Source organism: Mesoplodon densirostris, chromosome 5 (genome assembly GCF_025265405.1).
Source record: "Mesoplodon densirostris isolate mMesDen1 chromosome 5, mMesDen1 primary haplotype, whole genome shotgun sequence".
Taxonomy (NCBI): domain Eukaryota; kingdom Metazoa; phylum Chordata; class Mammalia; order Artiodactyla; family Ziphiidae; genus Mesoplodon; species Mesoplodon densirostris.
In genome coordinates this window covers 108,761,491-108,774,793 of record NC_082665.1, presented here as the reverse complement: position 1 = coordinate 108,774,793, position 13,303 = coordinate 108,761,491, and the positions used below count along the sequence as shown (strand labels likewise).

General features: G+C 40.4%; 1 protein-coding gene across 4 annotated transcripts in view; it reads left to right on the top strand.

The window, feature by feature from the left end:
- Positions 1-2,767: 2,767 nt before the first annotated feature.
- The window catches only part of TBCCD1 (TBCC domain containing 1), a 21,088-nt gene continuing 10,552 nt past the window's right edge, over positions 2,768-13,303 (top strand). For 2 of the 4 annotated variants that reach the window (XM_060099265.1, XM_060099264.1), the window contains exons 1-3: positions 2,768-2,841; positions 5,116-5,494; positions 9,855-10,010. In XM_060099265.1, coding sequence (XP_059955248.1) covers positions 2,813-2,841; positions 5,116-5,494; positions 9,855-10,010 — 564 coding nt within the window. In that variant the 5' untranslated portion in view covers positions 2,768-2,812. The remainder of the gene's footprint in view (positions 2,842-5,115; positions 5,495-9,854; positions 10,011-13,303) is intronic. The other 2 variants (XM_060099268.1, XM_060099266.1) reach the window with 2 other exon arrangements.

Below are 13,303 nucleotides of genomic sequence, written 5' to 3'. Positions count from 1 at the left end.
AAGAGGAACTAAATTGCATTTTATGGTCTTATTTACCTTTGTATCTCCCACACCTAGAGAGACCATAAACGAACTAAGAAAGCAGGAAATGACCTTTCCTCTAAGATCAGGGACAAGACAAGGATGTCCACTCTCACCACTATTATCCAACATTGTTTTGGAAGTCCTAGCCACGGTAATCAGAGAAGAAAAAGAAATAAAAGGAATACAAATTGGAAAAGAAGAAGTAAAACTGTCACTGTTTGCAGATGACATGACACTATACATAGAGAATCCTAAAGATGCCACCAGAAAACTACTAGAGCTAATCAATGAATTTGGCAAAGTTGCAGGATATAACATTAATGCACAGAAATCTCTTGCATTCCTATACACTAATGATGAAAAATCTGAAAGAGAAATTAAGGAAACACTCCCATTTACCATTGCAAGAAAAAGAATAAAATACCTAGGAATAAACCTACCTAGGGAGACAAAAGACCTGTATGCAGAAAACTATAAGACACTGATGAAAGAAATTAAAGTTGATACCAACAGATGGAGAGATATACCATGTTCTTGGATTGGAAGACTCAATATTGTGAAAATGACTATACTACCCAAAGCAATCTACAGATTCAATGCAATCCCTATCAAACTACCAATGGCATTTTTTACATAACTAGAACAAAAAATCTTAAAATGTGTATGGAGACACAAAAGACCCTGAACAGCCAAAGCAGTCTTGAGTGAAAGAAACAGAGCTGGAGGAATCAGACTCCCTGACTTCAGACTATACTACAAAGCTAAAGTAATCAAGACAGTGTGGTACTGGCACAAAAACAGAAACATAGATCAATGGAACAAGATAGAAAGCCCAGAGATAAACCCATGCACCTATGGTCAACTAATCTATGATAAAGGAGGCAAGGATATACAATGGAGAAAAGACAGTCTCTTCAATAAGTGGTGCTGGGAAAACTGGACAGCTACATGTAAAAGAATGAAATTAGACTCCCTAACACCATACACAAAAATAAACTCAAAATGGTTTAGAGACCTAAATGTAAACCAGACACTATAAAACTCTTAGAGGAAAACATAGGAAGAACACTCTGACATAAATCACAGCAAGATCTTTTTTGATCCACCTCCTAGAGTAATGGATATAAAAACAAAAATAAACAAATGGAACCTAATGAAACTTAAAAGCTTTTGCACAGCAAAGGAAACCATAAACAAGACGAAAAGATAACCCTCAGAATGGGAGAAAATATTTGAAAATGAATCAACGGACAAAGGATTAATCTCCAAAATATATAAACAGCTCATGCAGCTCAATATTAAAAAAACAAACAACCCAATCCAAAAATGGGCAGAAGACCTAAATAGACATCTCTCCAAAGAAGACATACAGATGGCTAAGAAGCACATGAAAAGCTGTTCAACATCACTAATTATTAGAGAAATGCAAATCAAAACTACAATGAGGTATCACCTCACACCAGTTAGAATGGCCATCATCAGAAAATGTACAAACAACAAATGCTGGAGAGGGTGTGGAGAAAAGGGAACCCTCTTGCACTGTTGGTGGGAATGTAAATTGATACAGCCACTATGGAGAACAGTATGGAGGTTCCTTAAAAAACTAAAAATAGAACTACCATATGATCCAGCAATCCCATTACTGGGCATATACCCAGAGAAAACCATAATTCAAAAAGACACATGCACCCCAATGTTCATTGCAGCACTATTTACAATAGCCAGGTCATGGAAGCAACCTAAATGCCCATCGACAGACAAATGGATAAAGAAGATGTGATACATATATACAATGGAATATTACTCAGCCATAAAAAGGAACGAAATTGGGTCATTTGTTGAGACGTGGATGGATCTAGGGACTGTCATAGAGTGAAGTCAGAAAGAGAAAAACAAATACCGTATATTAACGCATATATGTGGAATCTAGAAAAATGGTACAGGTGATCCAGTTTGCAGGGCAGAAACTGAGACACAGATGTAGAGAACAAACGTATGGACACCAAGGGGGGAAAACCGCGGGGGGGGGGGGTGGTGTGATGAATTGGGAGATTGGATTGACATGTAGACACTGATGTGTATAAAACTGATGACTAATAAGAACCTGCTGTATAAAAAATAAAATTAAATTTAAAAAAAAAGCAGGAAATGACCAAAAATCATAAAATGGAGTTTTAGAGGAAGGAGTTATGTTCCTATGCTGGGTGAAATCAAAAAAAAGCTTCCTGAAGGCGGTAACATGGAGGAAAAGCTAAAGTTAAGGAGCTAACCCTGGTGGCTCTCGCTTCAGACATCCTGGGTTTTTGTCTTAGCTCGGTCTCTGTGTTACTTTCACCTCTCTAAGCCCTCATCAGTAAAACAAACGTACTTAACTTAGAGGGCTCTTAGGAAGACTGAGATAAGATACGTAAAGGTGCTTTAATCGGTGCCCAGCCCACAGTAAGCATTCTATAAATGTAAACTGTCATTATCATTATTGTTACTGATCAAAGCGTGCTGACCTTACCAGCAGCTAGTGGCTGACCACAGCTCTGTGGAGCAATGGAAAACTTCCTAATACCCTGAGTAGAACAGCGCGACACCACAAAGCGAGCGGGTCTGGCTCCACGTTTCAGCATCAAGAACTCTCGGCCTCAGCCAACTGTTTCCCAAATCGCGGAAGAAGTACCGGGCCGCTCTAGCAACGTTGTCCTCCAGGTCTCTGTGGTGCGAGGCCTTGCGCTTGCGCAGTGGGTGGGCGGCGGGCGCGGGCAGGTCTGGCGGGCGAGGCGCGGCTGCGCGCTGGGAGATGCGGTCGGTTGGCTCCCGTCTTCGCAGGTAACCGCGCGCGGGCCGGTGCCAGGGAAGGAGGGAGGAAACCATCACGCCTCGGGCTTGGGCTGGGGAGGCCGCCTTCGCGCTCGCCAGGTCTTGGGTCCTCTACGGACCCTGTCAGCTGGGGCTTCTTGGTTCCCGAAGTGCGATCGGGGCGCGCTCGGGCGGCCCACTCAGAGCCCCATCCTAGACCGCGTCCTACCCCAGAGAGCGGACGAGGTGGCGGCGAAGCCTCGGTAGGACCGCCTGGGCCTCGCGCCGATCTCCCTGCCTGAATAAGCCGGATCCCAGCGCATCCCAGGGGAGCTTTTGAAGAGGGAAGGAGCCCCAGTTTATGTTTACGAATTTAGCCCTCTCTAGTTTCGTGGTTAGAATAGAGGGTTCATCCCCAGGTTCTGGCTTTTGATTGCTAACTTCAGGGACAGGGGTCAGTACCTCACAGAGAAGCCTGTTTTCATTTTGGAGCGGACTAAGATCTTCCTCACAGAACTTTCATCGTCTGGTGTTACTCAGAGGGACGTTAAGCCATTCCCAATTTGGAACACAGCTGCCATCTACCCTCTCACACCCTTCTTTTGGGTTTATGCTTCCATGATTTTACACCTGGTCCTTAGGTGGCCTTCCATTTAAAGCCAGTCATTCTGGTAATTCTCTTCTGGATTCACTCCTATTTTCCAGATTCTCCCAAAACTGGGTTCCTAAAATACATTTGTAAGTAACACAGTTCTCAAGTCAGACAGACTTGAATTCTAATCCAGGGCTCTGCCAACTCAAGTATGTGACTTTGAGTAAGTCCCTTAACTTTTCTAAGCCTCAGTTTTCTCATCTGAAAATGGGGATAATCATATGTATCTCCAGGTGGTCGTGCGGATGAAAGATGAAGAACATGAAATACTTAGAATGCTACCTGGCACATAGTAAGCACTCAATTGATGTCAATTACTTTTTGAACAGAGAATTCCCAAAAGAAGCACAATTTTCTTAAAGTAAAATGCAAAACATAATAATAGCAATAAAACATTTTGATATAATCAAATTGAACAATTTGATATAATCATTTTGGAAAACAATGGTAATATATGTCAGGAGCTTCAGAAATCTCAGTTACTTCATTTCACAAATGCACATCTGAAAATTTTCTCTGGGAATTAATCATAATGCAGAAAATATGCAGAAAGATGGTAATTATAGCATTATTTATAAAAGTGAAAACACGTAAACATTTTTTAGTGGAAAATTTTAACATACACAAAAGTAGAATAGGTAAGTGAACCCCCAGGTATTCATCATCCAGCTTCAACAATGATCAATATTTTGCCTATCTTGTTTTTGTGAAAAATTTTAAACCTACAAAATGTCTGAAAATAGAACAGTTGAATAAACTGGGGTACATTTATCTAGAGTGCTGTCTTAAGCTTTTAAAATAAGACAGAATTGTATTATAAACTAATACAGAATATATAGTATTATCGCAACTATGACAATTCAAAAACTAATATCTAACCTGTGTAGAAAAAAAAGACAGGAAGGACGTACAGTAAAGTATTAACTAGTTTCCCTTGGTGGTGGGACTGTGGATGATTTCCTCCCGTTCTATTTTTAGATATTTAACAAATGTTTCCTAAAAATCATGTATTGTTGTTATAACAAACAATGAACAAACAAAATCTAAAAATATTGCATCTGAACTAAGGACAGTAGAATATGCCAGAACAGGTTCACTGTTACAGAGACTAAAGATGCTTTGACCTTCCTTGATCTATTTTTGCAGCCTACATTTACCTGAGCATTCTAGTCTGCCACCCTGTGCCAGTGCTTCATATTGAGCTCATATGGTCAGCTAACACATCCAGATCTTTAGTCAGTCATCCTCTATGTGTAAGTGATTGGACTTTGAAATCTTATTCCCCTTATTTTGACTAGTGTTTCCCCTCAGGATAGAGCAAGATTTCTGGTGATAGGATGGCTCTTTCCCATTTCATCTTTTCTTTGTCCTGAGCAGGCATCTATCTCATACTTCATGCATTTACACACTCTTCCTTGAACAACCACTTTGAACAAATCAAGTGAGATAGTTTTATCACAATATTTTTCTTGCTCAAATAGATTATAATGAGATCTGACCAAAAATCTATTCTGCTTTTGTTTGATGAACTAGATCCACTTTTTAAATTGACAGAGTACATTTAAAAACAGTTAAGGGAGGGGTCACCTTACAAGAAACTGTGTAAATGAGTTTTATTTCAAATTAGTTTGTGAAGAAACTTTGTTTCCTAGGTATGCAAAGAAGCCTTTTCACACAGATGTCCTTAGAGATAATATGGATCAGTCCGAAGTTCAACTCTGGGTGAAAGCAGAACCCTTTATAGTGGGCGCCTTGCAGGTCCCCCCTCCATCCAAGTTCAGTCTTCACTATCTCAGGAAGATATCCACCTATGTGCGAACCCGGGCCACAGAGGGAGGTTACCCACGCCTGTCCTGGTCTACATGGAGGCACATTGCGTGTGGAAAGCTGCAGTTGGCTAAGGATCTGGCATGGCTTTACTTTGAAATATTTGATAGTCTTGCAGTGAAGACACCGAAGGAGCGCCTGGAATGGTCTGAGATTCTGTCCAACTGCACGTCTGAGGATGAAGTCGAAAAGCAAAGAAATCAGGTATGGATTTATGGTACATTTATGTGTGTTTAATTACTTTGGGAAATAAACTATTTAAAATTTTTGTACTAGCTGTACAGTGTGCAGTTTAAGGTTTTAATGACCATGTGATGTCAAAGCACCATTTAAGTTTTAGCAGTTCCAGTTTGGCAATATTTAGTGAGTTAGTCCTTACTTAGCAATCCTTATTCACTTATTTTTGAAGCAGTAATGTTATAGAAACCCTGTAATTGGAAGAGAGAAATATTTTCATTGACATTAAAACTATTGAGGTACATGAGTGCTTATGAACTGCTGACATGTTACGGTCCAAGCACCTGACTCTTTTTAAGTGAGCGTCTGCTATATGCTGAGATTCAAAGATGATCAGAACAGCAGCTCTGACCGCATGGAGCTCATAGACTAGTAGGGGAAGCTGGTGTGTAAAAAAGTGCTATTTAATAGACATTTCTCCAGAGAAGACATACAGATGGCTAACAGGCACATGAAAAGATGCTTAGCATCGCTAATTATTAGAGAAGTGCAAATCAAAACCACACTGAACTCTACTCAGTACTCTGTAATGACCTATATGGGAAAAGAATCTAAAAAAGAGTGGATATATGTATATGTATAACTGATTCACTCTGTTGTACGGCAGAAACTAACACAACAGTGTAAATCAACTATGCTCCAATAAAAAAGAAACCCACATTGAGGTATTACCTCACTCTGTTCAGAATGGCTATCATCAAAAAGTCTACAAATAATAAATACCGGAGAGGGTGTAGAGAAGAGGTTACCCTCCTACACTGCTGGTGGGAATGTAAATTGGTGCAGCCAATATGGAAAACAGTATGGAGGTTCCTTAAAAAACTAAAAATAAAGCTACCATATGATCCTGCAATCCTACTCCTGGGCATATATCCAAAGAAAACTCTAATTTGAAAAGATGCATGCACCCCAATGTTCACAGCAGCATGTTTACAATAGCCAAGACATGGAAGCAACCTAACTGTCCATTAACAGATGAATGGATAAAGAAGATGTGATATATTTTGATATATATATATATGATATATATAATGGAATATTACTCAGCCATAAAAAAGAATGAAATAATGCCATTTGTAGCAACATGGAAGGACCTAGAGATGATCATACTAAGTGAAGTAAGACAGAGAAAGACAAATATTATATGATATCACTTATATGTGGATCTAAAAAATAGTACAAATGAACTTATTTACAAAACCGAAACAGACTCACAGACATAGAAAACAAACTTGTGGTTACCAAAGGGGAAGAGGGGGAGTGATAATTTAGGAGTATGGGGTTAACAGATGCAAACTACCATATATAAAATAGATAAACAACGAGGATCTGCTGTATAGCACAGGGAACTATATTCAATATCTTGTAATACACTATAATGGAAAAGCATAAAAAAAATATAAATATATTACATATGTATATATGTATAACCAAATCACTTTGCTGTACACCTGAAGCTAACACAATATTGTAAATTGACTATACTTTAGTTTAAAAAGTGCTATTTAATAGTATGGAATGTACAATAAAAGTATGCATAAAGTACAGAAATAGAATAGAGAAGAGAATGATTAATTCTGGTGATAAGGAAAGACTTCACAGAGAAAGTGTATTAATCAGGATAGGCTATTACAGTAACAGGTGATCCCAGCATTTTAGTGGCTTGGTGCAATAACAGTTTATTTCTTATTCACGTGGCAATCCAACACAGGGCATCTGTTTGGATGAGTCTCTAGGCTGCTGTCATCTAAGCAATGACTGAGGGATCTAGGCATCTTCTGTCTTTTGGAGCCACTATTATACTAGGTTAAAAACAAACAAAAATGAAATTTCAGTGGCTTACAGTAACTAAGGTTTATTTCTTGCTTATTTTACCTTTAGGCTGCACCTTAGCTATGGCTCTTTTCCAGGCTGTGGCTCTATGTGTCTGCCCATTTGGAGACTCAGGCTGAATAAACAGCTTCTATGTAGGTCATGTCTATTCTTGGGATAGAAGGGAAGAGCAACAGAGCAGGAGAAAAGTCTTGATGCCTCTTAAAACTTTTGCTCAGGTGTGACATAAACTACAACTACTTTTGTTCCATTGGCCAAAAGCTTTGTCACATGTCCATGCCTGAAATTAATAAGATGGGAAGTAAACTACCTCACAGGAGGCAGGGAAATCCCATGGCCATGGGAAGGGCCGTGTAAGCCTCTTGGAGGATGAGGAAGTGAACAATTGCAAGTAAAATACAGTTTGCCACAGCCATTCCCACTAGGGCCTGAGTCCTTCACTTCCGTTTCTTTGGGATAGTTTTCAGGAGGCTTAAAAGCAATATATGTAAACCCACCCACATTCCATTGACTAATCCAGTTATGCCATATGCAACTTCAAAGGAGGCTGGGAAATGCCATCTAATTGTGTGCTCAGGAAGGAAAGGCATTTAGTTAGCATCTAGCCAGTCTCTACCACATGGTGTAATATCTAAACAAGGTTTTGGAGATTGAAAAAAAGTTTGGCAAGCAACCAGGAGGAGAAGGACATTATAGTTTTCATTAATTAAACATTTATTGAGTGCCTACTATGTGCTAGGTACAGTAGTGGGTGCTGTGGATACAGAGATGAATAAAACCTTCAAGAAGCTCCAATTTTTTTGAGTGCTTACTATGTACTAGTTTCTATGCTAGTTACTAGGAATATAAAAATGAAAAAGAGAAAGATCTTACGGTCTCATGGAGAGGCAGGTATATGAAGCAATAATGATAATATAACAAATAATTGTTAAATGGGAGTATGTATAAAATCAGGGAATTACGTTGAGTGAAAAAAGTCAATCCCAAGAGGTGACATACTGTATGATTCCATTTATGTAACATTCCTGAAATGACAAAATTACGGAGATAGAGAACAGATAAGTGGTTAGGGGCTAAAGAAGGGGTGAGGTAGGGTGGGAAGTGCGGCCACTAGTATAACAGTGGCTCCAAAAGACAGAAGATGCCTAGATCCCTCAGTCATTGCTTAGATGACAGCAGCCTAGAGACTCATCCAACCAGATGCCCTGTGTTGGATTGCCACATGAATAAAAGGCTATGTATAAAAGGGCAACATGAAGGAACCTTGCGTGGATGGAAGTGTTCTGTACCCTGACTGCATCAGTGTCAATACCCTGGCTGTGCTGTTGTATGATAGTTTTGCAAGATGAGAAACTGGATAAAAAAGTACATGGGATCTCTCTGTTCTTGCAGCTGCATGTGAAACTGCAGTTACCTCAAAAAGTTTAAATAAGAAAGTAGGGCTTCCCTGGTGGCACAGTGGTTGAGAGTCCACCTGCCGATGCAGGGGACGTGGGTTTGTGCCCCGGTCCGGGGGATCCTGTATGCCGCGGAGTGGCTGGGCCTGCGCGTCCGGAGCCTGTGCTCCGCAACGGGAGAGGCCACAATGGTGAGACACCCGCGTACCACAAAAAAAAAAAAAAAAAAAAGAAAGTAAAAATTTTTTTAAATATATAGATTCATGAGGTTCCACATTGACAGCTGATTGAATTGGTAGGTTTAGGTGATCCTGAGAATCCATATTTTTAAGTTCCCTAGGCATACTGATTTTTAGCTATGTTGGGAATCGGTGAATATAGCTGTAGTCCCATATGTATTACTTCACTTTTTTGCCTCTCTTGTATGTGTATGGGAATGGGTATATGAAGATAATCATGAGCTTCAAATCCTGAGCTTCAAACCACACCCTTCTTCAAATAAGAAATGACTTAACATCTGTCAGACCCGTAGTATTTTTTTTTAAGTCAAACACCCTTTTAAGAATTTGATGAGAACCTGAGGCCTACTCCCCACAAAATGCATATACACCAAAAAATTGCGTACAGTTTCAGGTGTTGCACTGATATCCTGAACTTTCTTGATAAGTCTGTGATCAGGTTAAACTAACCTCTGTGTCTTGATTAAATTTCCTTCTTCCTTTCTTTCATCTGTTTGTTTATTCAGATTACTAAGTTTTTTTTTTAACTGTAATTTTAAACTTCTGAAATAATATACTTTAAAAAAACATGTACTTCATCCTTTCCACTTCATCAGTTTTGGGAGAGAATGACTATGGCCATAGATGCTACATAGCTTTCTGAGAAAGTAAGTGACTCCAGTTTAATTAGTTTTAGAAACTCCTACATCTGGGTATCAGAGACATACATATCCAATGCTAGCAACGTTTCCACATTTGTCTTCTTAGGATCAGCACACTGTTGTGAATTTCTTTTACTATATCTATTAGTTACTATATCTAATAGTGGTTGATGTTGTTTTAAGACATGGGTTCATCATTTATTTTCTTCTTGGACAGCTTTCAGTGGACACCCTACAGTTTCTGCTCTTCTTATATATACAACAGTTAAACAAGGTCTCCCTGAGGACATCTTTGATTGGAGAAGAGTGGCCTAGTCCCAGACACAGATTTCAGTCTCCTGACCTGACTGAAAAATCCAGTTGTAATAATAAGGTACTGTTTAAATTATGATCTCTTTCTCTGAAAGGGACAATTTGTGAGGGAGACAGTTTGCCTTCATTAAAAATTACTTTGAATTACTTATATAAGCCAGAGGTTTGTTGGCTTGATTTGTTTTGTTTTTTCTTTCTTTTCCTAATTATAAAACGAAATCAATGTGTGCAATCTTAATCAAGATAGAGAAGTGATTTCAGTTCCGTCAACGACACAAAAATCACTTAGATAATTTTCAGGCAAGTCGTTCACTCTACTCTTACTAGCATTCCCATTTTTGCAAATGTTAATGAATTTGATTTCGCATGATTGTAGGCAACTCAGTTAACTTCTCTAGCTTGGCTTCTTTTCTCTAAATGGAGATGATAATTCCTATTTCTGAATGGCTGTGAGAATTCAGTAATATATAGCATGAGACTTGTTGCATCGTAAGCACCAGTATATGGTGACTTTAGTTTGTGCTATAGCATGACCTCTCCCAGCAACTGATTGGACCAGGGATGGACACGTGGCTAGAATAACCCATTCCTAGGTATGTATTTGAAATTGGTCTGATTTGAAATGATGATCTGGCCCAATCAGTACCCCAGGGATTGAAGAAATTACCCAGTTGATGATAGGTATTTGCTGGTAGCTCATGTGGCATTGGGACCAGAATAGCTACCACATCTGTGAGTGACCTGGAGTTATGAGGGATTAGCAACTCTGAGAAAAAGAAGAGAATGGAACAAACATGCCGAGAGACCTGAGAGAGAACCAGGTTCAAGATGGCTTTCCAGTTCCAGTTCTGATGAGGTCTCCCTGTACTTCAGTTTGGGAGATGACTGTATGTCCCTACAGTAGAATCTCCCTTCACTTGAATTATCTTGTACTCCCCATTCCAGTGAAAGTTACCACCAGCCACCCATGCTTTATCCATCACCATCCATACCTAGTTAGTTGTCAAGTCTTACTGATTCTGCCTTCAAAATAACTCTTTAAAATTTTGTCCTTTTTTTGGGAATTCCCTGGCAGTCCAGTGGTTAGGACTCAGTGCTCTCACTGCTGGGGGCCTGGGTTCGATGCCTGGTCAGGGAACTAAGATCCTGCAAGCCTCGAGGTGCAGCCAAAATAAAATTTATCCTTTTTCTTCCTCTATATAGGCCCTGATGTCATTTTTTTTTTTTGCTTTGATTTCTATAATTAGATCCTACTTGGTCATCCTGCTTTTAATCTATAGCCCACCTACTACACTGGACTTTCTAAAATACAGATCCGTTGTATCCATCTCCTGTCAGAACTCCATCAGTGAATTCTCATTGTCATTGTTGTTTTCATCTTGCACTGTTTGGAGCCTTCTTAGGCCTACTTACCGTGCGGGAGGGAGATGCAGCAAGAGGGAGGAAGAGCAGGTGAGGCTGTGGACAGCTCTGCTTTGAAATGTTCTTTGGCATCCAAATGAGAGTTTATTAAAGAGAAAAATGCTATAGCTATTTACAAAAATAGTTTATTTTGTCTCTGGCACACAAAATAAAGTCCAGATATCTTAGTATTTCATACAGAGCCTTTCGTGACTGGTCCCTACCTACCATTTTACCTTTACCTGCCACTTCCCAGCATGCTCCCTACACCCCACCCAGAACTTCCATTTCTCTGAACACAGCAGGTGATTTTAGTCCTATGGGCCTTTAGTTGCTGTTCCCTAGGCCTAGAATGCTTTTTTCCCTGCTCTGTTTGCATAACTACCAGCGTCAATCAAGAACCTATTCAAACAGCGCTCCACTAAGATTTGTTTTCCCCAAATGGAGTTCTTTGTTCTTCTCATGCTCATAGAACATCTTACAGATCTCTGCTATAGGTCTCATCCCACTGTGTTATAATTATTTGTTTATATTGTCATTTCACTACATAGTTGCTGAATTCCTTGAGGACAGGAACTATGTCTTATTTAGTTTGCATAATTCATCACTTAACACTGCTCATATCACATATCTGTCAAATGAATAAGCCAAATTATTGGTACGTCTGCCAACTCAAAGCTTATTCCCAAGGCTATAACTTCTCTTTTCTTTTTTTAACTTATTTATTTTATTTATATTTATTTTTGGCTGCGTTGGGCCTCGTCGCTGCGCGCGGGCTTTCTCTAGTTGCGGCGAGCGGGGCTACTTTTCATTGCTGTGCACAGGCTTCTCATTGTGGTGGCTTCTCTTGTTGTGGAGCACAGGCTCTAGGCACACGGGCTTCAGTAGTTGCAGCATGCAGGCTCAGTAGTTGTGGCTCACGGGCTCTAGAGTGCAGGCTCAGTAGTTGTGCACTGGCTTAGTTGCTCCGCAGCATGTGGGGTCTTCCCAGACCAGGACTCGAACCCGTGTCCCCTGCGTTGGCAGGCGTATTCTTAACCACTGCGCCACCAGGGAAGCCCCCAAGGTTATAACTTCTCTTAAATCTGGTTACTGTAAGATCAGTTGCCTTGTATCATTAGATTTTGAAATTCTTTCGGTAATTTGAGAAGGTAAATTAAAAAGAAACCTACTGGGCTTCCCTGGTGGCGCAGTGGTTGAGAATCTGCCTGCTAATGCAGGGGACACAGGTTCGAGCTCTGCTCTGGGAGGATCCCACATGCCGCGGAGCAACTACGCCCGTGAGCCACAACTACTGAGCCTGCGCGTCTGGAGCCTGTGCTCTCCGCAACAAGAGAGGCCGTGACAGTGAGAGGCCCGCGCACCACGATGAAGAGTGGCCCCCGCTTGCCACAACTAGAGAAAGCCCTCGCACAGAAACGAAGACCCAACACAGCAAAAATAAATAAATTAATTAATAAACTCCTACCCCCAACATCTTCTTTAAAAAAAAAAAAAAAAAAAGAAACCTACTGCTTCATGAAATGAATGTCTGAGGTGGTTTTTTTGTTTGTTTGTTTGTTTGTTTTGCGGTATGCGGGCCTCTCACTGCTGTGGCCTCTCCCGTTGCGGAGCACAGGCTCCGGACGCGCAGGCTCAGCGGCCATGGCTCACGGGCCTAGCCGCTCCGCGGCATGTGGGATCTTCCCGGACCAGGGCACGAACCCGTGTCCCCTGCATCAGCAGGCGGACTCTCAACCACTGCGCCACCAGGGAAGCCCTGAGGCGGTTATTTTTATGTTTGATCTGAAACTTTTAGAATATTTAATACTAGCTGTGTGACCTTGGGCAAGTTTCTGAACCTTTTTGTATCTCCATTTCTTCATCTGTAGAATGGGCATGGTAATAGCATCTATACTAAGACTGTTGCTAGTTATAAATATGTTAAAGTTTGTATAACAGTGCTTGGCACAC